This window comes from Struthio camelus, chromosome 1 (genome assembly GCF_040807025.1).
Source record: "Struthio camelus isolate bStrCam1 chromosome 1, bStrCam1.hap1, whole genome shotgun sequence".
NCBI classification, from domain to species: Eukaryota; Metazoa; Chordata; class Aves; order Struthioniformes; family Struthionidae; genus Struthio; species Struthio camelus.
In genome coordinates this window covers 219,845,120-219,870,194 of record NC_090942.1, presented here as the reverse complement: position 1 = coordinate 219,870,194, position 25,075 = coordinate 219,845,120, and the positions used below count along the sequence as shown (strand labels likewise).

General features: G+C 39.1%; 1 protein-coding gene across 2 annotated transcripts in view; it reads right to left on the bottom strand.

Moving 5' to 3' along the window:
* TENM4 (teneurin transmembrane protein 4) overlaps positions 1-25,075 on the bottom strand; it is a 394,575-nt gene that overhangs the window by 161,314 nt on the left and 208,186 nt on the right. For both annotated transcript variants that reach the window (XM_068930642.1, XM_068930643.1), the window contains 3 exons: positions 24,309-24,479; positions 19,142-19,356; positions 13,331-13,541 (listed from right to left, as the gene is read on the bottom strand). In XM_068930642.1, coding sequence (XP_068786743.1) covers positions 13,331-13,541; positions 19,142-19,356; positions 24,309-24,479 — 597 coding nt within the window. The remainder of the gene's footprint in view (positions 1-13,330; positions 13,542-19,141; positions 19,357-24,308; positions 24,480-25,075) is intronic.

The following is a 25,075-nucleotide window of genomic DNA, read 5'->3' as shown; positions in this document are numbered from 1 at the left end:
TATTTTCCCAATGCACTCATTCCTTACCCTGAGAGAAGCTACAAACTGCTATGATCCTGCCCATACTATAATAAAACATCACATTACACTGTCTTTTATTTAAGGATATCATTGAGTTAAACAGGAAATTGCTAACTGTTACCATTCCCATTTTTCAGTCCGAAAATCTGAGGCATAAACAAATACACCATTTACCTCATATCATAAACTGACTCCTGTGACAGAGACAAAGCTTCCAGGCTAATGGTCTGCTCCGGGGATCACTTTGCTACTGACAGAAAGCCTCGTGAAAACCAACTCCACTGTGGTGAGCCCTAGAAAGATCTCTCAAGTCTGGCTTACAATTCCCTACACGAATTAACTTTATTTAGATGAAATACAATAAATGTATTAAGGAGATAGAAAAATTATTAGGCTATTGATAGACTTTTCTTTTAGGAAATTACCATGTTCGCTGGTCAGCAGTATAGTTACTGTAACTGTATTTCCGACTTATTTATTTACAATACATCATTCAGCTTAATAGCTTCTTTCTACATCTTTGGGCCAGAGGCCAAGGCAGATGTCTGCCTGACACCAAATCCTATTAGGAGTTGCAGTAACACAATTGTGTGTTAAAGCTAAATATTTTATAGCCTACACTAGCCACCAAGCATCAACATTTCCTAGGCATTTAAAGTCAACTATCTACTGGCAACGAAAAACTAGTTATCTAGCCGGCAACTGAAGGTAGTAGCTTTCCTGGGAGTTAATAAGCACCAGGACTGTTTTCTAAGAACTGATTAAAAGCCATTCAATATAGTGTCATTGTAGGAATTCAAATGTAACCATCTCCCTTTGATAACCTGAGCGAGTTGTTCTGGAACTGGCAGTGTTTGGTATCAGATACACGTAAGAATAACACTACTTTAGAACGGTTATGATTTAATGAATCCAGGAAGGTTCAATGAATACCAGATTTGTTTTACAGAAGAGAAAATTAAATGCAGGAAGTGAGATGCCAAGAAAAGAACATGCTCTAGGTATCCTTGCTCTTTGTCCTCTTCATCAACTAGTAGTTCAGTCCACAGAAGAACTGGCCTCAAAATTGTTCGCTCTGTGGAGACTAGAAGATAAATGAAATACTGAGCTAATGTGACCAACCTTCAGAGGAAAAGGTGCTCTCTAAAGGTATCTCCCTGGAGTTTGGTAGGCGTGGTAATTTACTTCAGGCTCAGCATGGCAACAGTATGTGTTCCCGACTGCCTGGAAGTTGGCAGTGAAAGCTTGCACTTACTAAGAGGCAGGCAGAAGCTATTTGGGCTTGCCTGCAAAGATTATCCTTGGGAGGCTGTTTGGGCTACGTTTCTCATGAAGCAGTAGAACTGGAAGCTTCAGGAGGGTGCTCGACAGAAACTATAGAACACGGTGAACCCAACGCAATTAGAATAACCAACTCTTTGTACCACGTGCAGCAGATCTAGTCCAGTTTTGACAGGTATACTGATTGGCATAATAAAAGGTTCTGCCTTTCCCTCACAAACTTTGACCCTCTGTAAACACAGATACACTGATTTGACAAAGTGAGTAAATAAAATAAATTCAATTTCTGGATGTACAGCAACTACCTAGAGGAGAAATATTTTAGGTATCAAATAAATACATATATTTGTTGTCATATAGCAAGTTATTGTTCATGACTGTCCATTGGCCTACTCTCTGTCTAGTCTCATTCCACTTCCTAAAGAGGATGCTTTGCAGTGAGGGACTGAGTGTGGATGGAGTAGGGCAGCAGGTAGTTAGACTCCATGGTTCACATCTAACCTTGAAATCCTCTGTGCTAGTCATTTCAATGCAAAGGAGCCATAAGGAGTGCATGGCATCCCTCTCATCCTACAATGAATTACACCCCTTTGGAGAGCGAAGGGACACCCTATTCTGTGCCTGAGCCGGCAACCTGAGCAAGCCCTATGCTCCCTTCCTCTTTCTTAGACTTAGTGCTTGTACAGGATATAGTTGTCATCAACAAGCTCACTGCAGTAATGGCTCTCTTTCACAAGAATGGTCACTGTCACTTCCCTAATTACATTAGCAGTAATTTTAATAGGAAGTTAGGTAGTAGAACATGAAAGGCAAAGACGATTCTGAAGCTCTGTGAACACAAACTAGCATTTAATTTACTTCCCAGTTGCAGAGCTGGCAGTCTTGTTTGTTTTTCAAAGAAACGATGCTATTCGATTGAATTTCACCACAGGGTAGGTAGGATTCTGTGTCTCCAGAACTGTCACCTGCTCTTGTAATTGTGATAACAACGCCAAGAGAAACATAGAGGTGAGAGGGGATAAAGCAGGTTTGGGATAACTTTAAACGTCAGACTTGACATTGTCGGGGGGGAAAAAAAGGACTCTAGAGACAAAGGAAATATGGAAATGCTGGGTCTCATATTTTCTTACTCCTTCTCTTCCTTCCCCAGCTGAAGTTGGAAAGGTCTGATTCATTTTTATGGTACATCCTCACCTGCTGAGATTTCGATTTTTCTGCTTCATTTGTGTTTTATAAGGCTTTTACTTTTCTAGCTCAAGTAATCCACACCTGGCAGCCAGGGATGTGAAAGTCTTGACAGCATCATGGAAACTCAGTCATTATTTCTGAGTGCTCTTTCACAGTTTCCTCTTCTGCAGGGCACCTAGTGTGATGCTGATACTGCTAATGCCACTTGATGGTTTGCCAGATTTTGATTTTTTTTTTTTTTCCTGAAGGCTGGGAGGTCTGTTTTAATTAAAGATCCATGCATATAACCCTGTTTTCCTCTCATATCCCAGTGGAACTCTAACCTTCTCATGTAGTATCAGGATGCTAAATTAGGAAAAGGGCAACAGGCAGGCAGTCCTTTAAATAACTCCTTAAATCACTCCTGACTCTCGAAAGTCAGAGTGAAGTACCATAACCATAGCACCCAATTGCATGCTATTCTCCCTAACTTTTTAAGAGCCATAAAAAAAGCCATTTGTAATAGCAGACACCCCAGATTTCCATCACTGTATTCACAGCATTCACCTGCTCCAGCTAGCAGTGACCTCACAGTCTAGATAATTTTAACAAGTGATGGTGAAGCACAAAAAGTTTATCATTTGTGTTTGGTTCAGGTTGCTGAGTTTGCCAGATTTGCAATACAACATGTCAGCATGCTTTCCCTTGCGATATCTGTACTTCTGCTTCTAGTCCTGGCTTGAAATATCTATCCAGGTACTAAAATGCCTCTCTCATCACAATAGTATCAGTCTTCCTCACAGTATTTCAAGCACATCCGATTTCAAATCCAGTTGGAAATACTACAGAAAGCGTGTTTTGTGCAATATTTCTGAACTCCTGTTCTGCACCAAGCCAGAAACTGACACTAAGTGGGAACAGTTTGAGGAGTAAATAAAGAAGAGACCAAGCTCAATCATTTCAGAAGTACAAACCACATTTGGCCTGAATTTGGTTGGCCTATGAGAGAGCTTTATTGCACTGGTTCACTCCTTTCTCTCACTGTTTTCTTTTTAAGAAGTCTTTCCAGTGTAGAACGCCTGATAATGTAAAACTACAAACTTGTTGAAAGCATAAGGTGTAATGGGATTTCAAAAGCACTTGGACACTGGTCACAGAATCACAGAATCACAGAATCGTTTAGGTTGGATGGGACCTCTGGAGATCATCTAGTCCAGCCTCCCTGTTCAAGCAGGGTCACCTAGAGCATATTGCCCAGGATCACATCCAGATGGGTTTTGAATATCTCCAGCGAAGGAGACTCCACTACCTCTCTGGGCAACCTGGTCGGTATATAATACCATTTAAGTTAATGATAAAAACTCCATTGACTTCACTGGGACCAGAATGAAAGCAAGTGTTAGAAAATCCTGCTAATATATTTATGTTGTTCATAGGGATATAGCGGAAACTCTGTTTTCTTCCCTGAGTATGCGAGCGATGCTAAAGCATGACAGGTCTATGAAATACAGTTCTTAAGTAATCGTATTTTGAGCATCTGAGAAAAATTCTTGTTCTAAATCACTTGAAATGTGATCATGGGTTAGAAGTTAATTGGGAAAAACATTCAGTGAGTGATTTGAAACAAAGAGTAGTCCTTGGGCTGAAGCCGCCTTCTTCCCCCTTCTAAGATGCACCTTTTAAACATGCTAGCACTTTAGCCTCGATGACTACTGCATGGCAAGACTGTGGAGGTCTAGACAAACACCTTGGAAATGTTTCTCTTTCTTCTTTTTCTTTTTTCTTTTCTTTTTTTTTTTTTTAGCTGGAATATTTTTAAACATGAATTTTGCTCCAGTAAATGAAACTCTCAAATGCTTACTTTGCCCATAGGACTGCAAAGATTTTTTTTTTTTTGTTCCTTCCTAATCTCATAAAGTGTTACAAACTAATACAGGAAATAACAATTATTCAGCCTTCAGGGTTCAACTTCTGGACCTGCACTAGGAAGTGGGAAGTTACTTCATGTTCAGTCCACTACAATTTCTACTCCTGTAGCTTGGGGCGAGGCTAAAGCAGGCCTTGAGTTTCATTTTAAATGATGTTTTAAGTTGGTGCATTCTCGGAAAAAAAAACACCAAACTATTCTTACAGTCACACGCACAGGACTTCAAATGTGATCTGATTCAGTCAAACAAATGCCATAAAAACTTAGTAGTATTATCATTTGAGGTGCATTAAAGAGTAAACTTCATTTTACATACAGTCTTTAGCAGATATATCATGCCTGATAAATAAGGAAGTGTTAGTTGGAATGGCTGATGTCTAGGGTCCAATTACACTGCCAAAAGATAGGTGCCTGATGCTATGGATATGCCCTCAAGCATGTTGCCTGGTCTCCAGCTACTCCAGAAGGGCATGAGTGTCCCTAAGACTCTATGACAGATCTGCCATTCCCATAGACACATCCTAGATCCCTTAGGGAATCCCGGATGGCACTAGATGCTTGCGCTTAGGCAGCTGAGTTAAGCCCTCAATGGTCTTAGAGTAGGGCCAGAGAAAAAGCAGAACCCATGGCTCTGTGCCTGCCTCTAACTGACTCACTGTGCAAACCTGGTCAAATCATGTCACTTCTCAGAGCCTCCAGCAGCCCCTCCAGAAATCATTTCAACACAGTTTACTTAGCTCTCATTCTGAGACTGTTGTATCACTTAGATAAAGAAAGCAGTCACACATTAAACACACAGAACAGCCGCTATCATGTAAAAAGTCAACATATGCCAGGCGTTAATGTACAGACTGTGTCCTCATTCCCCCGCCCCTGCGCAAAAGGGGAGACTGGCCTAGTAACTCCTGAGGTGTTCATGTTTTTGGCTTCTACTCTGGCCATGTGGTCAGTTAACTGCACACAAGTACATACATTGTGGGTACCCCTTAAACACAGCCTTTAGAAAATTAAGTCTTCAAAAGTCTATTGTTCTAGCACAGAAAGGGCTCTCCTTTTGTTTGCCAGAGCAGACAAGTAACTCTCAGTACCTTATTTCTGTATTTTAGCAGGAGAGCATTCATGGAAAGAAGTCGGTACAGAGCTGTTCTAGCAGCCCAGTAATATGACACAGGAATAAAACAAGCTGTGCTTACATTAGCCTGCAGTCTGGGGTGCGTGGAAAGAGCTATATACAAAAGTGCAAAAACGAAAACCATATGTAGTGTTTTACCCATTTCTCCAGAAACCTTTAGATTACACTAGAAGCTGTGTCATTAAGGCAGAATTCTGCTGCTCTGAAAAAATGAACTGAAAAAAAAAAAAAACAAAAAGAGAGAGAAATAACAGAAAGAAAGAAAAAGACTTTAACTTTAGTATTAAATAAACCTTTTCTTGACCCTAAAACTAAAGTAATTACCCCAATCAATAAACCTGTTGTACCAGCTCTGTCAGATCAAGAGAACTTGCCTGACTGCAAACAGCGTAGCGACAAGCAAGTTCAAGGCGACCAGCCCATGTAAGTATAGATGTAGGCAGAGCTTTTCAAAAAGACAAATCTACCTTCCTTTATTTTTTTTCTGTTTAAACTTGGATCAAAACCAGGCAAAATCTAGATCATTAAAGGCATTCAGACATCTAACTTCTATTGAAATGAATACTCACTGGCATCTAAATATCTTTACAAACATAGCGTAGCTTCTTTTGTGCAATAATGTAAATGTAAATATGTGTCTGCTTTTCTGTCTGTTTTTCCACCTAAATTGTTACCTGTAAACATAAGATCTATTGAAAGATAAGTACACATATATACACAAAAATAGAAAAAACAAAAAGAAGCGCAAGTGTAATGTTAAATGAATTACTCTATCTCCGGTTTAAAACCAATGTAGCTTTACACACTATAATTTTGAACTGCTAGCCTAGTTTTTTCTCTCAAAGCATCAATGAAGAGTTACACTCTATATGGAAACAGCAGCTGTGGAAGTTGTTACAGCCAAGCATCTGACCTTTACAGGCTTCTTATTATTTAATTATCTTTGAGATGTGTCCCTGATTTCCCCTTTATTAGAGATGCCCTAAGTCTTCAACTGAAAAATCCTGAAATAATAATTTCGCCTGCCATTACGGCTTGGGAAGCAGGGTTGTTATGTAAGAATTGTTTTAGACACTTGCAGAGAGAAAAAAAGGTCACTACAACTAACATCTAGATTTAAAAAGATTGCTCTGACTTCAGGTTTTTTGGAAGGGCTGCAGCCCCAGCAGAAGCAGGCAGAAAGCAGCATTTTGCAGAAGGACTGGTGTGCCACAGGAACAGATGTTAGACACGAGATCGGGCAGCCCCCCATCAACCTGTATGGTTCAGCTGCAATGCCAAACATGTCCTTCCTCTTTCATTTTATTAGAGGAATTCCAGCCAAATGGCAGGACAAAAACTGTCCGTAAACACTACGGACCGAAGCTGAAAGGGATTTAAGACCCTGGAATAATGCTTGATCTGTTAGGAGTGGTATGAAAGAGCAGGCAGCGAGATAAGCTCTGATACGGGGACACACCGAGCCCCTTGGCTCACTTCAGGGGGAAATGAGACAGCTCATCAGTTTTGGGGATTGGGACAGAGGTGGAAAGATTTAGGGAGCACTGACAAAGTTACTGTTGAGCCCTAGCTGCTGCACTTTTACAGGGCATATCATTACCCATATAAAAACATAATCACTGTTTCATTGGGGATAGCAAACAAAAACCTGTGGCCACGGGGAGTACAAACTAATGTGAAAAGTGTGAGCACCTCCCCACATCCCTCCTTCCATTTCCGGATTCAGGCTCAGGCCATGTTTGCTTTTTATTAAGCTCCATAAAGCAGACTAGATTTACACATAGCCTGGATGAAAAATTGGCGTCGCACCAAACACACTATTAAACTTGTCTGGCGAGAGGAATTCTTCCAGCTCATAGAAAACTCAGACAGAGGGAGTTCACCCCCACCGCTCCATCTCTGAAGACAATCCTTTACCTATCAGGCTGGGTTGGACCTGCCTAGATGGGGCTGGTGCTCTCCTATCTTCTTGCTACCCTTCTGCATGGAATAATTCAACTCTCATCAGTGGACCTTAAGTCCTGTGGCCAGCTGGCTGCTTCGTGGAAGACACCTTTCAGTGCTGCAGCACTGAACATAACCTGAACCTACTCTGTGGATAAACGTAAGTTTTCAATCAAGCAGAACTGTCACCCTAACGTGTTTCATGAGACCAAATTCACAAGGGAAAAAGTCTTAACGGGATGGATGTGCAGATAAATATTAAAAAAAAAACAAAACACAGGATGCTCTCTGGGGATCAGCAGCAGAGGTGACGGAATCTAGGAGGGACATTTCTACACCATGCAAAGGAAGATCACAGCCTGGCAGGGACTCATACACGGCCTTTTGTCTCCTAGCACAACTGAGTGACTCTTTCTTCTCTAAATACTACCTGCCTAAAATCTACTAGCTTTGCTACGCTCAGGGAAGCTGGGTAAGTACTGACCGAAACCAAACAACAAGAAACGAAGCATCAGAAATGGGGCGGCTGCAACAAGAGGATAATTAAAAAAAGGCACTGACCATCTGATGGAGTGTCTGTCAGGCAAGGGCTTGCACTGGGACGCAGACAGCTGAAGGCAAAAAACTACCTGCAGAGCATGCAAAGCTCTGCTGTTATTTTGCCAGAGAGAGATCAAAATTATCAAAAGTGAAGTTGTGGTTTTCCTTCCCACTGTGCTTCTCATATGTCACTATTTTTCTTTTCCTCTGCAGACCAAGCAGAAGGAAAGCATTTTGGGCCTGGGAAGGAATAGGCTGCTAATTAATTATCTGAAGAGGGGTACCACAAGGTAGAAGTGCTCAGAAGTCCCTCTGTGAATCAGGGTAGTGGATAAGACGACCGTAATCATGCAATAGGGAAGAATAACACTCTTGGTAACACTCTTTATTCTTAAACTTTTCTTAAACTTAAGCACTGTCTCTTGCAGAAGATAAAAGCAAGATAAAACCTTGCGTCCTATCATGGTTGTTCTACATGTGCTTCCTGTCGCTTATTGGGTGACACGCTGGTAAACACTTCCATGGAGCAGCAGGAGCCCAATTAACATGCAAAGGGTCCTGATCCAGCAAAATACTTGCTCAACTTTTAGCATGTGCTAAAGTGTTTTGCTGGACAAAGTCTAAGGACAAGTTTAGACAAAGACAGTTGATGATGGACATTAAAGCCACTTTTCCTCATTCAGAGTACTGAAGATCTACTTGTACATGAGGAGTTAAATCAAGTAACTCAGGCATTAAGGAGCTAAAAGCAAGCGTTAAGCCAGAACAGATCACAGCCCATGTTAGCTTGTGCAGTCTCCTGACTCCCCAGTATTTACATGAAGCCAATTTAGACTTTTCCAGACATTAGCAAAGCAAGTGTAAATTTAATGTCTTTGAGACTGTAAGTGGATCACACTTATGCATCCCCTCTGAATTGGAAGTTGAGAGAGTGTAAGTTAGTGTACACATAGGCAGCGAACGTAAGGGAAGCAAATCTGAGTTACTCAGACTCTTCCTATTCCCTTGGTTAAGAACAAGCTAAACACTTAGGCATTTTCACTCAGGGCTAAATCAGAATAATTCATGTCGCTTCTCACAAAACTTCTGCACTCGGGAGAGTTCCCAATCCCATGCTGCTTACCTCTGTGCCCAGTAATTTCTTCTCTCATTCCTACGTTCAGCCCTACTGTGAAGCACTCCTCTACGGGTATCCTTCTTGTGTGTGAACTGCTATGCCAGGGCTTGTATGGGGGTTGGTTGTATTTTAGGCTAGCGCAGGAAGGGAGCTTGCCTTTAGATATATATTGTAAAGTGCTGAATGTGCTGGCAGGCCCTTATGAATAACACCACCAGCTCACTTTGTACTTTGATGGAGGAAAGTACTTATGGGTAGTTTTCTTTACGGATAGCGGAAGGGGCAGAAGGAACAACGGTCCTTTTCTTAAACTTAAGCATTGTCTCTTGCAGAAGATAAAAGCAAGATAAAACCTTGCATCCTATATCATGGTTGTCCTACATGTGCTTCCTGTCACTTATTGGGTGACACGCTGGTAAACAGAGATGTTCTCCTCTCACAGTCAGATGATTTCTCTTTTCCTTTTGATTTCCCTGTGGCCCTGCACAGCCAGGCTTTCCTGAGCTCAGCAATAACAGCTGCTGGAAGACTTTTTCTGACTCCATAGATGCCGTTTTCAGGCTCTCAGATGTTCTTTGCCTCTACTGAGCAGATTTTTTTGGCCAACATCTCTGTCTCAGATGTGCTGACTCCAGCTCTTCCTCAGCCTACTATTATGTACCACTTATACCAAGACTGCTCCGAATAAATCATCGCTACCAGGTAGAGGTGGATCCACAAGGCGCTTTTCAGAGAAGTGTTTCTATTAGAAATTTCAGAAAGTGCCACCAATGTCATTTACAAGAAGGTTAATTTATTACTGAGAGACCTCCTTCTTCCATTCCTTTATAAGGTCTTGCATTGTAATTCAGAGGAATGAGATAGAAAAATGTTATTAAATACTGAAAACTTTCCTAGAATAACCTTTTTCTCCCTCCACCTGAACTGCCAGTATTAGGCAGAAGTATGAGCTTTGATAGGCATTATGATGCTGTATTTTCTGTAGGTTTACCTGCAATGGCACATGACTGGCACACATTTTGACACCACCTAACTCTTTAATGATGATGGTTCCACATCCTTTTAGAAAACAGGCTAAACTGCCATCTCTTGCCCTCAAAATTAGTGCTAATGTTCCTCAGCGGATTTAGTTATAGCTCTGTAGGATTACAAAACAGTATGATGGACAGCCTCACAGTTTATGAAATTAAATGTCCTATCAAACTGGGAATACAGAATTTTTTTTTTTTTCCATTTTGCTCCAGTTTCCACCAGAATAATGGAAGGTACAATCATTCCTGACAAGCACTGCACAGTAATTGTAGTTGATGTTGCTGTACAGAGCAAGTGGCCTGCAATGATTTTAGCGCTCTAAAAAATTCAGCCTGTTGGAATATAGCAGATAAATTCGGCAAAATTAGTATCCGCCCCATTCAACATTTTTGTTGCTGAAGCAGAGGCTGTAGTGTTTTACTCAGGTGAGTCCTTCCTTACTCACAGGGGAGTTCTGCCTGAGGAACACTTGCAGCATTTGGCTTTAGGTACTTACCACTGTTACCCCCATTATCACTTCTGTGCTTTCCACTATTAACCATGATTATTAATTAATCCTTCATGCTTTTTCCCACCAGTTCAATCACCCTCACAGCATCTCTGGGGAAATGTCATTCTCCTCTGTTTTACATGGTGAGCAGCTGAAGCATGAGCTTGCACTGGGTCACAATTAGCATATCAGTCAGCATCCTGGAGTTCTGTACAGGCTGCCGGTCCTCCGGATCACCAGATCCTACTTCTTCCTGTGTTACAGCTATACTTTTCAAATGCACTTTCACTGTAAGCATTATGTCATTGCAATAATAAAGGAAGATTTTTCTATGTGCTTCGGCAACAGAAATCAAATCAAATGGCAACTTGCCTCTGACAGTCAACACAACTCCTCCACAGCTTCCTCACGCTGCACAGATCTAAGGCTCCCATCACGTATGACTCGACTTATTTGTGTGGCACTGCAATTTTACACCCTGGTTCATAAACACCATGTCAAGCTGCTGTATCCTCTTGACTCTGGCACCAACAAAAATTATAACACTACAGTGCTCTAGCATATATAGTTTTAAAATGTAGCAACCATGTCTTGTCAGACCTCATGAATACAGTAGAAAGGTTCTGGAGCAATACAACATGTTTACATAGAAACCTGCCTTGATTTTTTTTAAACAAGCTGTAGAAAATAAGACTAAGGAGAAAAGTACTAACTAGTTACAGCTATTACACAGCACTTTTTAAAATGCTACACTTTCATGGTCAAATTCTAGTCATGAAGCCACATCTTCCATATCTAAAATTCTTACTCATCTCAACTGAGTTTCAAATTGAGTAGCTTGTGCCTAAACAGTTTTTCCTGTGTGCTATTGTTTTGTGTTGTTATAAAGCTGCCAGGGAGCCAAAAAAGATTTCCATGTACGGGACAAAGCTCCCTCTTGCAATAAAGCAAAAGAAAGCTTCCTAGTACCGAAAGATAGAATGATTCAAGGTGAGTGACAGATTTATCATGGACTGGTTCTGCTTGTCACATGGCCCATGTGACAGTCCTACAGACAGTCTGAAACGTGTCTCACCCAACATCATTCCTCCAGTGTTCAAACACAAATTAAGAATGTTTTGCCCTTTTTTTTCTTCCATGTTAGTGCAAGGAGACTGGAATAAAACTCTCGATACAACTCCCTTTGTTGTTTGGTCCCACACTGTTCCTTTCTTCAAAAAGACGAGTGACTGGTGGCTGTGCTCTAAAAATGTTTTCCACTGTGAATGCTTTCCTGATTTCATGAACTGGGAAATTTTAAACTAGAAAAATTTCTAGAGCAGAAAAAAATCCCAATCACTGTCAGAAGGACCCTTAGGAGGTTCTTTTGGGCAAACGAGGAAAGTAAAAATTCAACTCCCAACACTGCTAAAGCAAACCAAATGAAAGTAAATTCACATTCTATAGAGCAAGCCTTCTATTTCATTAGCTATAATGAAATTATTTCTGTTGTTGCTTAATTTTGAACAGCATCGAACACGTGAAGTTCCAGGTTTTAAATTTAACACGGAATATTATGGCAGTGTTTCATCTTGTGCATTAGATAAACTTCGGTGCTAAAAGTGAATATTGGAAACTTAATGACTTTGCTTTAATAAGACCTAAACTTTTAATTAACCTGCCAAGACAAATTACAGCCCATAGCTCTTAGGCAACTGCTGCAGAGACAGCTGAGACTCAACACCAATGCCTCTTTTTGAAGAGGGATTAATGGCAGGTCTGGAATGAGTCTGCTTTTTTCAGCAAAGAAAAAAGTCCATTAAACAATCACTGGCTAGAAGGAAGTTGAGTGCTAGTTTTATGGAGCAATCTCTGAATTACAACTGAATGAATTTGGGGATATGGACAGGTTCAGCAGGTCAGTCAAATCTAAACTTAAGTATTATTGAGTCTGAAGCAGATTCTGAAGAATGGCTGAATGTAAACAGGAGATTGGGGCTTGTTCACGGAGTGTAATATTTACAGGGTGGAGGAAGAAGTGCTGTCAGGAAGCCCAGCGACAGCATCCTGTCCTCTTTAGACAATAATGAATCAGCGCCTGTGCGCTGAACTGGCAGGGCACTTTACCACCACAGCAACTAAAAGATCTGTATAGTTAATTTGCACTTGTTAAAAAATCTCAGCTTCTTTCAGTTAGAAAGGCGCTGTTAATGTGTTTCCTACTACTAAGTCCTGTAGTGCTCTTTACAAGGCTGGAGTTTTAACCCCAGCACTCTACCTGAATTCCACCTTGGGTAATTTTGATGGTGCTCAAAGGCTCATTCAGATAGGACTGCTTGTCACATTAAAACTGTTGCATGGTGCTGCTTTGTGTTGTTCAACCATTCTCATACCTCTACTCCACAAAGATTTAAAAGAGCTAAACAAAAAGAAGATGAAAGGAAGAAAGTGAAGCAGGGAAGTTCAAGCTTGTAATCCATCTCTGGTACTGGGTGCAAGCTGGTTCTGGATATAGTTATTAAAAAAGCCTGTAAAATACTTATGAGCTATTTAATGCCTAACAGTATTGAGACTGTTGCTAAACACATTCTCCACAAGCACTGTCTGCAAAATCACACAGAGTCACCATGCAATATGAGTATGTGCATTAATAGTTTGCCTCAAGCCAGATAGTTTAGGACTAATACAGGAAATCCTTACCAATAGCAGTAGTAAGGAAGGAAACCACTTCTGATTCCTTGCCATCATTGTAGAAGGCTAAATGCCATATTCCTGAATCCAAATACTGGATAAACCCTGTCTCATGGCTGGACAGTGGCACAAAAGTTCTGTGTTGCCGCTGAGGTCCTTCTAGGCTTCTGGCCTCCTGCGTCAGTAGACGTCTTCCATCAAGGAGCTCAACAAAGTCAAACTGAAACATAAAAAAGAGTGATTTTTCACGTGTATTCCAAGCTCAGTCTCTTGCTTTGGGTCTGTCTTACGAGGAAGACATACTTTGCATCAAATGTGCATTTACAGAAGCATCATAAACAGGATTTTCTCTGGCAACTCAAGCATGCTCTTGGACCACAGGCAAGTAACTGTTTTGGAAATAGCTAGCACATAAATGTATTTGTCTGTAATTACATGAATCAATACATCATCTTTATTTAGAATAGGATTTGGGCACACTGACCCTACTGATATGCTTTTGTTTTGTAGAAACATAGGCAAGAAAAACCGATGTCCAGGGAATTTGTCTGACATGTCTAAATTGCACTGTAAGTACGTTGACAAAAAGAAGCTACTTAAAAACTTATTTGTCAGTTTATTTGTGTCTTAGATAATAAGGAAATTTGACCTAAAACATTTATCCAGCCTAGCTGGATTGTTTGCTAGAATTGCTATTGGTTTAAAAAAAAAAAAAAAAAAAAAAAAGATAAGCTGGATTTGCAAGTAAATTCTGGTAGAGGTTTGGCAGAAGTACTTTGCTTAGCCAGCAAGGATTTTATCTTAAAGCATTAACAAAAGTGGCTGAAAGATCCTAGGGGACAAAGATAGAAAATAGATAAAGTAATGTGTAAAAGTCCCAGTTAGGAGGCTCTCTCTTGGACACTTTCCCCCAAAGGATATATATAAAAATATATATGTGTGTATATATATATATATCCCATATATATATCCATATATATGTGTGTGTGTGTGTGTATGTATATATGTGTGTGTGTGTGTATATATATATTGCTGGGCTATATTTAGGTGAACAATTGCTTTGACTTTGCAGCTAGAATTTTTACTACCTTTTGTTTCCTATTGAAGTAAACCAGTGACTTTCTGCAGCAACTGCATTTTGTCTGGTAATATATTAATGTGACAGGTCAGATGATACAAGCCGAGCAGACGTCACAAATGTTAACTGAGCCTTATCTAATCTGACTCTCATCCTTTGGTTAGGTGGACTAGCCAAGAATAGAGTATGTTGTGAGCAGAACCTAGCAGACAGAGCACATCCTAACTTAAAGCCTGGTTTTACTTGTTTTTGCCTATCTTATCTAGTCGGTCAAATAACCTTGCATGCTTTGGTAGGGAGGAGGAAGACAAGGATAAAGAAACACACTTATAACCACTTGTGCCAGTAGATGCTGCTGCACTAATTGGATGAATATGTTGGCTGAGTGAGGCAACAAAATTTGGGTTACTAAACCCTTTTGACTATATTGTAACAAAATTTGGGTGCTTCTTCTATATTACTAAGTTGTTCTATAGTCTTTGAAGTCCACCAAGATAAGGACTGAATGATATTTGCTCCCCTCTTTGCAATCATTACTAAGTTAAAAGAAATAAGAAGTGTTTACTTCTAACAATTTTTTGAGCAATAAGCTATATGTGACCTAATTTGCATGTGAAATAAAAAAAGGTTGTCCCAGGAGTTTCTACTGTACTTTTAATTACGTAGATACATGAAATAAGTTTTGAGCCTTGCTTTAAATTTTTGCTTTATTTCAGTACATAGATCATTTGCATTTGGTACTGAGATTGGAGATTAGGTGCTGAAGGGTCTTTTGAGAAAGTAAAAGATAGCACAGCTGTGAAGGACATCCTCGTAAGGGTAATCTCTCCAAGTTAGCTCTGTCAGAGACAGACATAACTAAATTCCTCTTTTGGATAAATGTAACGCTATCATGTTTTTAAGTTTAAAAACATGCTAGCTAGAGGTTGTCTTGAATGACTCTATGTGAGCTAGACATTTGTACCCACTCTGAAGATGAGCTACTGCCTAGATTGATTTCTACACAGCTCTTGGTGTGGGCACGACTGACACAGCTGGGAGGGATGGTGAGAGAGGACATCACCGGTGTTACCTGGTTGCTAGGAATTTCCCATTGGGGTTGAGTCTTACTGAAGAACACACTGGCCAGGTGTACTGAAGGAGTTAAAACTGATGAGAAAAAAATCTGCCTATTTCCATTTCCATTTTGGAGCATGACAGAGCAACTTGACCGGGTTTTTAAACGCATACTAAAGGAACAGATAAGTGCAGACATCATAGGCAAAGTTCATCGCATAGAGTGTTGACACATGCATGGTGACTTGAATTAGTTCTCTAGAACTACGAGCTAGTCAGTTAAAGAAATAGGCACTTCTAGAATGCAATGGCTCATCCTAAAGTTGCCATTTAAAACATGACCAGTGGATCCTGCCCTAAGGGCACCTATTTTACATTGCATATCAGATATAGACGCTTACAGCTCAGTGAGATGAAAATGATTCCAAGGCCCTCAGCTACAGTGAGCTGCTGTTGTTAGAGTCTAATCTGGGTTATGCTTACCTGGGGGCTCCTGCCAAAAGCAAGAGTTTGATAAATATAAACAGGCTGCTGCTTCGGATGTTAATAACTAACTTTGCAAAGTTACTGTTTTATATAGTTGCAAATATGATTTGAACCACAAATGAATTATGTTTTATTATATTTTTAATACATTCAGAGATTTTTAATATGCAATTAGAGTTATTGCAAGCAAGAAAATTGTCGATAAAATATCATGTTAATCAATTCAAATTGTATAAGCGGAGAAATGTCTCCCACAAGCTGTGGTAGCCAATCCCTAGAATTTATGATTTAATAAAATTTGGCTTAGGTTAAAAAGAGTCTTAAAGAATGATTTGATATAGGAAGATTAAAGTTAATACACTGTAAGAAAATTGCATAAATTTTATTATAATTTGTTGAGAAGAATTAGAAGAAATGCTTTTAGTTTCCAGTAAATTATTTTAGGCTTTTATAGGTTCTATTTTTAAGACTTTAGAAATTTGGAGCTTGTACTTTCTTCCTTTTTATTAGTATCTTCGGTTACTGGTAATTTTGAGTGGATGACAAATCACCACAGACAGAGAAACACTCCCAAGGAGAGCCTGGAATAGGTTGTTGTTTCAGCATAGATAAATACAGCTTTTAATGTTTTACCAAATTCAGGAGCATGTGCTAAGGATCTATTGCTGGGGTAACACTGAAAGTTCCTCAAAGAGAATAGACTATGTTAAAGCCAACATCACAAAAGGCAGATTATCTAAACCAATATAGACGAAAACTTTGCTGCCAGCTAGAATTTTACTACCACCATCGACTAGATAGGCTGGGGAAAAAAAAAAAAAAGACCCTTTATTAAACTCTTCCAAGGAGGACGCTCTATCACTGCAAAAAGCATACACTTCACAAAAGTGTTGCTTGAGAAATTCCCTACAAAATTTGGAAATGTAAAACTCATTTGGTAGATTTATGGGGAGCAGCAGGTACTCTGGAAGAAGCAGAAGGGAAAAGATGAAACTTGCATAAAATATATTAGCTATGGGACAGGTTTACACTTTTAACATAGAAAATAGGTTACTTTTTTAATGAATCTAAAGAAAGTTAATAAGCTATGGTGAGATGAAATGCTAAGGATTAAATGTAATATAAAAATATACAGAAAAAAACTAATGTTTTAACTGACAGCAGGGTTTTTTTTTTCATAAATTTAGGAAAATAGATAATTCCAAAACTAAATTAAATATTAATATGTCATATATTGATGTTGCTTAAATATCTGCAGTTTTATTATTTCTTCCAAAGAGGGTGGATTTTGGGATAGGTTTCTATTATTCTAGTATGATTCTCATTGTTTGAATAAAAATACCCCTGTAGTCATTTTTGATGATGTTTTGATTCACATGCTGATTTTTTTTTATATAGCTGGCAGCTCTAAATTTGTAGCTACGCAAACAGCAGCATTTATAAGGACTACATGCAAGTGCATTGCCTACTTCAGCATGTACTATTGACAAAGATGCCCCACATCCCCCATATAACTTCTTATTCACAGCTGAAGCCTTAAGTGGTACATAAGTGTGCTGTTTTAAATGGGAAAGGTCCAGATAAGTACTGACAAATCACTCGGGCTATCCCAACAAAAACTAGGCGAAAAGAAAGCAATAGTGAAGTCAGTGTGATCTTCCTAAATGTTCGAAACATTACCATGGCTGTGTGAAACGCTCCACTACCATTTAAACATTTTGCTTCAAGTTCAATCGACTTTCACAAAGTGTAGGTGTTAAATTTTGCCATTAGTTTGTTCTTTGAACAATTGAAATTACTCCTGTTGTAACTCTTTTCCTATAACAGAAATTGACAATAATAAACAGGCAGAGTGAACACAGACTTCTGATCTACAATTACTATTGTTGTTGTGACCAAGATTTAACTTTCTTATTTAAATAACAGAGGAGGTTTACTTTTCAAGTGTCTGAATATCCCCTTTAAGAGAGACTGATTAAAAATGTGCAATAACAGCAATAACTATTGTGTCATTGAATTTATGACCTGCTGGTCCTATTGAAATGCTTTAATTCTGCAGAAAAGCAGGCAGAGAAAGTGTAGATTTATGATATATCTTTGGCATAGATCAGGTGTAGGTGTACGGAGGTGCAGAAAATACCATATTACCCACATATTACCCAGAAAGGTTGCTATACACATATTTGCTCGCTAAAAAGGAAAATAACAACAGCATATTTATATAAATCTCAAATATTTGTGTTGGTTGCTAGATTTTTCAGTTGGAGGGCAAGGGTAAGTTAAAGCAGTGATATAACGCTTGTAATAATTTGATAACTTATTGATGCAAGCTGGAGTAAGATGCTTTGCACTGCCAGTGAGCGTATTAATCAATCTGGTTAAGAGAAGCTTAGAAAATGAAAATGGAAAGTAGAGAAAACAATGTACAAAAGCCTCATTTCAGAGGATGGTTCTTTGGAGCTTTCCCCAGAAAGTGATTTCTTGACAGAGCTTTTGTCAAACTCTGTCAAGAAAAACAACAGCTTTCATTTTAGTACTGAAGAATAATAACTATTTCTTGATTCGTGCTTAAGAAAGCCAGTGGCTTTCTTGAAACACTTGATTTTGTTTGGTTACACACCAGTTTTTGAGCCCTGGCCAATCCCAGCCCATCTGACAGTCAACAGGCATAATGTGAAGAGTCAACCGAAGGTGTTTCAGTACAGAAGACAAAACTGCATCTTGCTTCCAGGAGTGTGAGAGGCTGGGGTCTTACTGCTCTTATAACGCAGGGGAAAGGGAGAGTCCGAAAGAGGGGACAGGAGAGCTAGACTGGATGACTTAAGAGCAGATTCTTTTGATGCAGTTTTCAGGGAGCCTGTTGCTACACTGGACACAGGCTGGTGAAGGTGGTTTCACCTGCTGCTGAGAGCAACCACCTAATTCCCCCAGTGCCTGCCAAGCCACAGAAGCCTTTTTTTCCCCTGGCAGCTTGCTGCCTTACGCAATTGCCTGGTTTGCCTGTGCTTAGAGTGCAGCAGGTTAATATGTCCAAATATCTTGGAGTTGTCCCTTGATTATCTTTCTCTGGGATATACGACCTTTACTATCTTGCAAGCATGCAGCGAATTCTTGAGACAGATAGCTGAAATAAACATACTAAAACACAAGAACACAAATTCTAAGATCGCTACGGCTTCATTGAAATTAGGTCCCATTACCTGTGTATGTGACGGCGGAAGGCCTTTTCTGCCATAGATGCCAACCAGAGCAGCCTTTCCTAAAGACACATTGAATTTCAGATGCACTGGGTGGTCGATGAACACTTGAGATCTCCAAAAGATACCAGGAGGGATCTTCTGTGTGGCTCGTCTGCCAACATCAATTTCTCCGGAGTCTATAAAACTGTCGTCTGGAAAGAAACTACTGGGCTTTCCTGTCAAAATACAGGAAGAAAAATCTTGGATTAGCCTTAGATCCTAAAAGTAACCCAGTCATACTAGTATCTTTAACAGTGGTCTTGACAAACAACCTATTATTGTCCTGAGGTCTTCAGAATACTTTGTGTAGCAAATCCTTATGATTATGGGAGAAAAAAATGTCTGGGTTATTCCTGGGGTTACTCTTTTGTTTGAAAACAGAAATATGGGAAAAGCAACCTTGACAAAATGTCCCTTTGTTTAAATCATAACACCAAAGCTTCTGTAATTACATTCGGATGATAAAAATAAATCATGTTACGTTATATCATAAATTAATATACGCTCAGTTATGGAGAAGACATTATTACAGTAGCAAAGAGCAGTGAAGTAATTGTGAGGTAGACGTGTCACAAAATGGAATGGTAGTGGGGAGAACAGCAGTATGAATGATGCCTAACTGGAGAAAGGAAAATATTTCTCCATTATATTAATGCTTGACAGTGGTAACAATATTTGAGATTCATTCATCAGTTTAAAAAAGGCTAGAGAAAATGGAACTGAGAGGAAAAGATGAAGAAAATCATATCCTGCACTTTAGTAATATCTACTAAAGAAACTTGAGAGGTTTTAATTAGGTTTCAATACAATTTGTAAAGTGTGTTATGATCACCAATCCTCTTTTAGCAAACAAGGAAATGGAAGCATCTGTTTCTTAAAGTGACCAGCGAATTCGAGCGATGGCAAACAGTGCATGCCATAATGTCCCATGATGTCACCCGGGAGCTCAGTATCCCTGGAAAACACATCTGTGGAACTCCAGGTTAGACATCCATACATTTGAAGTTCTCAAAATCGGTGACCTCTTTGAAAAATCTGGCCCCAGAAAATGAGGAGCAGAATGAAAAATAAAATCCCAGAATCCTGGCTTTTCAGCCTTTGCCATAATCAGTGGCCACGCAGCTTCACCTGCAGTGAATAGAGAAGATGAAGGCAGCAACTGCCTTTGAAATAGCCTTTGAAATAGCTTTCATTTAAGCACATTTCTGCTTGAAAAGTATGCAGTAGTGTCACCTGAAAGATTTTGGCTTCAGTAAGCAGAACATCATGTGGATCATCAAGGACTGTATCTATTCATTCTGGAAATTCTAATTAATCTTATCTCATCTCTGTGCCATTATAGCTCACTACTGTTTGTTTCACAGATCAAGCATTTCATACCAAAATGAGAAAGAAACTTTCGGGGACATACAGGCTTTTGCAGGAAAATTGTATTGTGAGAATTTTGCTTCCACAATCAACATGTGGGAAATAAGAAATAAAAATTTCTTTTCCCACCCATCATGAATTCAAGTCAAATAGAATTTACTTGCAGTGTTGAAAAGATGATTGGTAGAACAACCTTTCAGCCATAAAATAAAATATTGTATTGTTTCAAATAATATTTCATTTAAATATTAATCTTCTCCACATATCATCCCAATATAAACTCCCCCGGAGAATCTAATGTAAATTGTTAGCTGTCTTTCTAAAATACTTATGTATAAATTAAATGCATGTTAACAGTTAATCCAAAAAAAGTATCTGGAGATGCTTCACTGATGGAGAACTTTCTCTTCCTTCTCTTTTTTTAATAAAACTTTTAAGCACAACTTTCGGTCCAAATAGCGTTACTCCTGATGTAAAATTAGCAACTGCTCAAGTATATTGTTGGAGTGGGACCTGATGGCATGTTTTATTTTTTTGGCACCTTGTGGCAGAAGCTTTTTCCGTACCAGCACGGTTTAGAAAGCAAAGGGTGTATACATGATCATAGGAAAAAACTGTAATTTTATCACACCCTCATTTATCCTTGCTCATTGCATTCATATGAACACAGGGGAAAAATCTACAGACAGTTTTATTTTTAGACAAAATGTAGATTAACATAGGTAATCGGAAGCTGCTTCGGCAAATGGAGACTCTTACTGAATCATCTTTTGTAATGAAGATGACAGAGTACAATTGTACAATGAAAATCGGACTAGCTTGATTCCAAGGATTTAACTTTATAAACTGGATTTTTAACATTTATCTGGAATGCTAAAAATTACTTTTCACAACATCAGGATTAAAGGAAACAGTTCCCAAAGTCTTCCTGAAAAGATTCTTATTCTGTTATTGTGAGATGCAAAGTCTTGCAGGATTCTATTAAACAAGAGCCAAAGTTGTCACACGTTTTGGTCCATATGAATATGTTTTTCCGATTACTACCAACATGTTTTATAGATTCATAGAAATTCAGATGAAAATCTAAAGTGTTTGATATACTCCCTGATTGTTCATTAATAAAGATTGTGAGGGAATCAGGGAAGGTGAGAATTTAAATGATAGTTGTTGCTATGCAATAGATAGCCTGGAGGAAATGAGCACAGCATGTATTCTGCGTCTACAGAGAACAATGCTTGCTCAAGCAAGCAAAAATGCTTCTGTGATTGAATCAAAAAAAATAACTTCACAGAAATAATTGTTTGTATACACAATTACAAAGTTTACGTCTCTTCTTGGTGGACAATTTAAAGCCAGAAGAACTACTACTCTCAGAGCAGTTATATGATGTTGCCAGTGGCTGAGATTTACCCTGACACGAAAGTCCAAAGAAAGACCTTGTCACCAGGCTGAATTCCAGCCCTTGTAGTTAATCTACGTTTTGCTAGCTTTAACCTATAGCAGGATCAGGCCCTAAAGACTGGATACGTCATAAAGAAAGTACAATAAGAAAGCAATTTCAGCTTTAATCAAAAATTAGTTTTAATCAGAATATTTGACTACTTAAAATTAAATTCAGGTCTGAATTCTTAATTAGCCTCTCAATTACTTGGCTCTTTCTCCATATCACCTTGAACTTCTTAGTTGCCATAGCAACTATTTCTCATTTATTTGGTTATCAAAATGAACTATTTCATGTCAGCCACTGTTGAATCTGCTTGTAGTTTTGATAGCAAGGTATCCTGACTCATCAAAACACTTAAGAATACCCTTATATTTCTCTGACTTCAATCACAGTTAATTACATGCTTAAATGTAAGCATGTGATTAAGTGCTTTGCTGAACAGGGATGGGCTTAAATACACATAAATGCTTTGCTGGAGCACAGCCATAGTTGAAAAGGCAAGACTCTTACTGATAATTGGCCAGGCACTGGTAATGATACATTCAGATCAGCTGTAAGGATGTTCTAACCCATTCCAGACTATTTCATTGGGATGAAGATGCTCTTAAATGTATTTTAAATCACATTTTAAGAAATTTCAAACAGATACGTTCTGATTTAGAATAGCAGTCATGCAGCATTAGTCAAGAATTATTTCAATAGTTACTTGACAGAGAGAAAGCTGTATTTTGAGGCTGGGTGGAATTATCCCTGAAAAAAATATCTTGTTCTAAATGTATTTTTTTAGTGAGGACAAGATATTCTCCCGTATGTCCAACAGATTCCCCAAGACATTGAGAGGTCTCCTAATGACCTACCTAGGGTATTTTCTAGATCTCTCTTTTAACAGAAGTTTTTGGGAGCAGTCAAAACTTTTACTGATTTCATTGTAAGCATGGCTGAAAAAGAAATCAAGTGGAGGTCTTTGATTTGGACTGCAGTTTTAGACGTCTCTGTTATATTTTCATTTCAACTTTCAAAAGGTAATGGATGGATCAAAACTAGACATTTCAAAAATGAAACATATGGCAACTTAGAGAAGAAGAGAGGATCTGTTATGAAGCATTTTTTGAACCAGCATCAGGGATTTCTGTGGCTTGCTGTACTGTCTAGTACAGTTTGCTGAAAATAACCCACTTAGCTGATTTTTCATTGCAGTAACTTGATTTGTCAGCCATCAGTTGTGAGTAAATACACTGTTTTAAGGAATACATAGTTAAGTCCTTTATTTGAACTAATAAAAACAAATATGCTCTTAAAGCAAACATACGACAAACAATATAAATAAGATATACAAATGCAGAGTCTCAGCCAAAGTCCAGGGACCTCTGTAGAAACTGTTGAATTCAATGAGTTGCCAGAACTGACTTCAGAGTTCAGAACTGAGTATGAGTTGCAGACTCCTTATTGTTTACCCACAAACCCTCCTCCCTCAAAATAACTATCAAAAATAGCCAAAAAATATAATTTTACTGGAATCTGTTAATCTCATACAAAGAAGCAGTGATACACCAACAAAACAGCGTTCTGAAATTTTGAATTCCTCATTTCTTCAACTCAGTCTTGGGTGTGATAAAACACCTGCACTTTGCATAGCTTGTATGCACTTTTGGCAGTGCCGCCTATATACAAAGTATGCTAAGATGTAAAGCTGCTGGATAATGCACTGCTGAATTGACAAACCATCAGTTGCTTCTAATTTCACTTGAAATTGCAAGCTGTCAGCATGATGATACTATGTGGAAACTAGGCTTTTCCTCTGACTACCTTTGCAAAGAGATGTCCGTCTTCAGAGTGCCAAAACTCACAGTGAAATAGTTCTTAGCAAATATTCTGGTACTTGGTGGCAACTAGTAGCCCAGGACAAACATTTTTGCACTGCTGCAGAGAAAGCTTGAGCCAGTGCTCCAGGAATCATTTAATTTTCAATACACAAATGTTTTTGTTTGTTTGCTTATCTTCCATGAAAACTGCCATGCAAGGTAGGGTTTTCATGATGGAATTCTGTACCCAGTGAGATAAGGTACAGACATTTCCACCTCGAGAGTAGCTTAAACACATGATGAAAAACGTACACTCTTCTATGACATTAGTGGATGTCAGAAGGGCATGAAACTTAGAAACATGGAAACAAGACCGACGGCTACTACTTCTAGACGTGAAAGACTGGAAAAGCACCTGATAATGGCAGCATTAAGGGTTATGGAATATGAGATTGGATGGCTGGAGTTCAGAGGCAGACAGAAGACTCACAACACGGACACACACCAACCATACCTTCACTGGTTCCTTTGCCTTTCCTGTCAGGTAACTCTAACCCTGTGCCCCCTGAAGGATATAAGGAGACGTCCGTTGGCACTGGCCAACTGCTGGCTGTGTCTTCCGTGATTTCATACATCTGCCCTTCCATCGGCTGCAGGTGCCAGTTTAGGCCAAACAGGTGCATGGCTGTGGTGAGCAATGAGAAAAGTCATCTTTTTCTGTTTGGGAGAGTTTCAGAACCACAGGGGCACTTTCTAAACCCTCACACCACTGCCTTATCAGTGATTGTTTTAAGACAAAAAAGAAATTCATGTTACTAGATATCCCTTGCTGATTCCACCATACCAGTTCCCTCGGTCTTTCCACCCACTTAAACTAGTATTGGATCACTTGTGCCAATCCATTTGGCCTATTCCAGTAGAACTACTCCTGATTTATGGCCTGTGTGAGAGAATAATCAGGCGCCATATTTCAGAAGACTCCCAAGCCTGAAGTCACAATGCATTGAACATGTAAATACAAGGAATATTATTTATCTACATACCAATAAATCCTAGAAAACTGCACTTCGGTTTGCTTTGCTGTAGGTTCTTATTTATTTTTTACCCATCAACTATACACACAAGCTCTTATAGATATCTCCTGGCAGTTTTTTTTTTTTTTTTCTTTAAGACCAAGTAAGAACTAAGGCAACTGAAGATCAATTTCGTACGCTTCACATTTGCTCAGCACCAGGAACGTGAATGCCTGTGACTGAGCACTCCTTAATACAATTCAGCTTC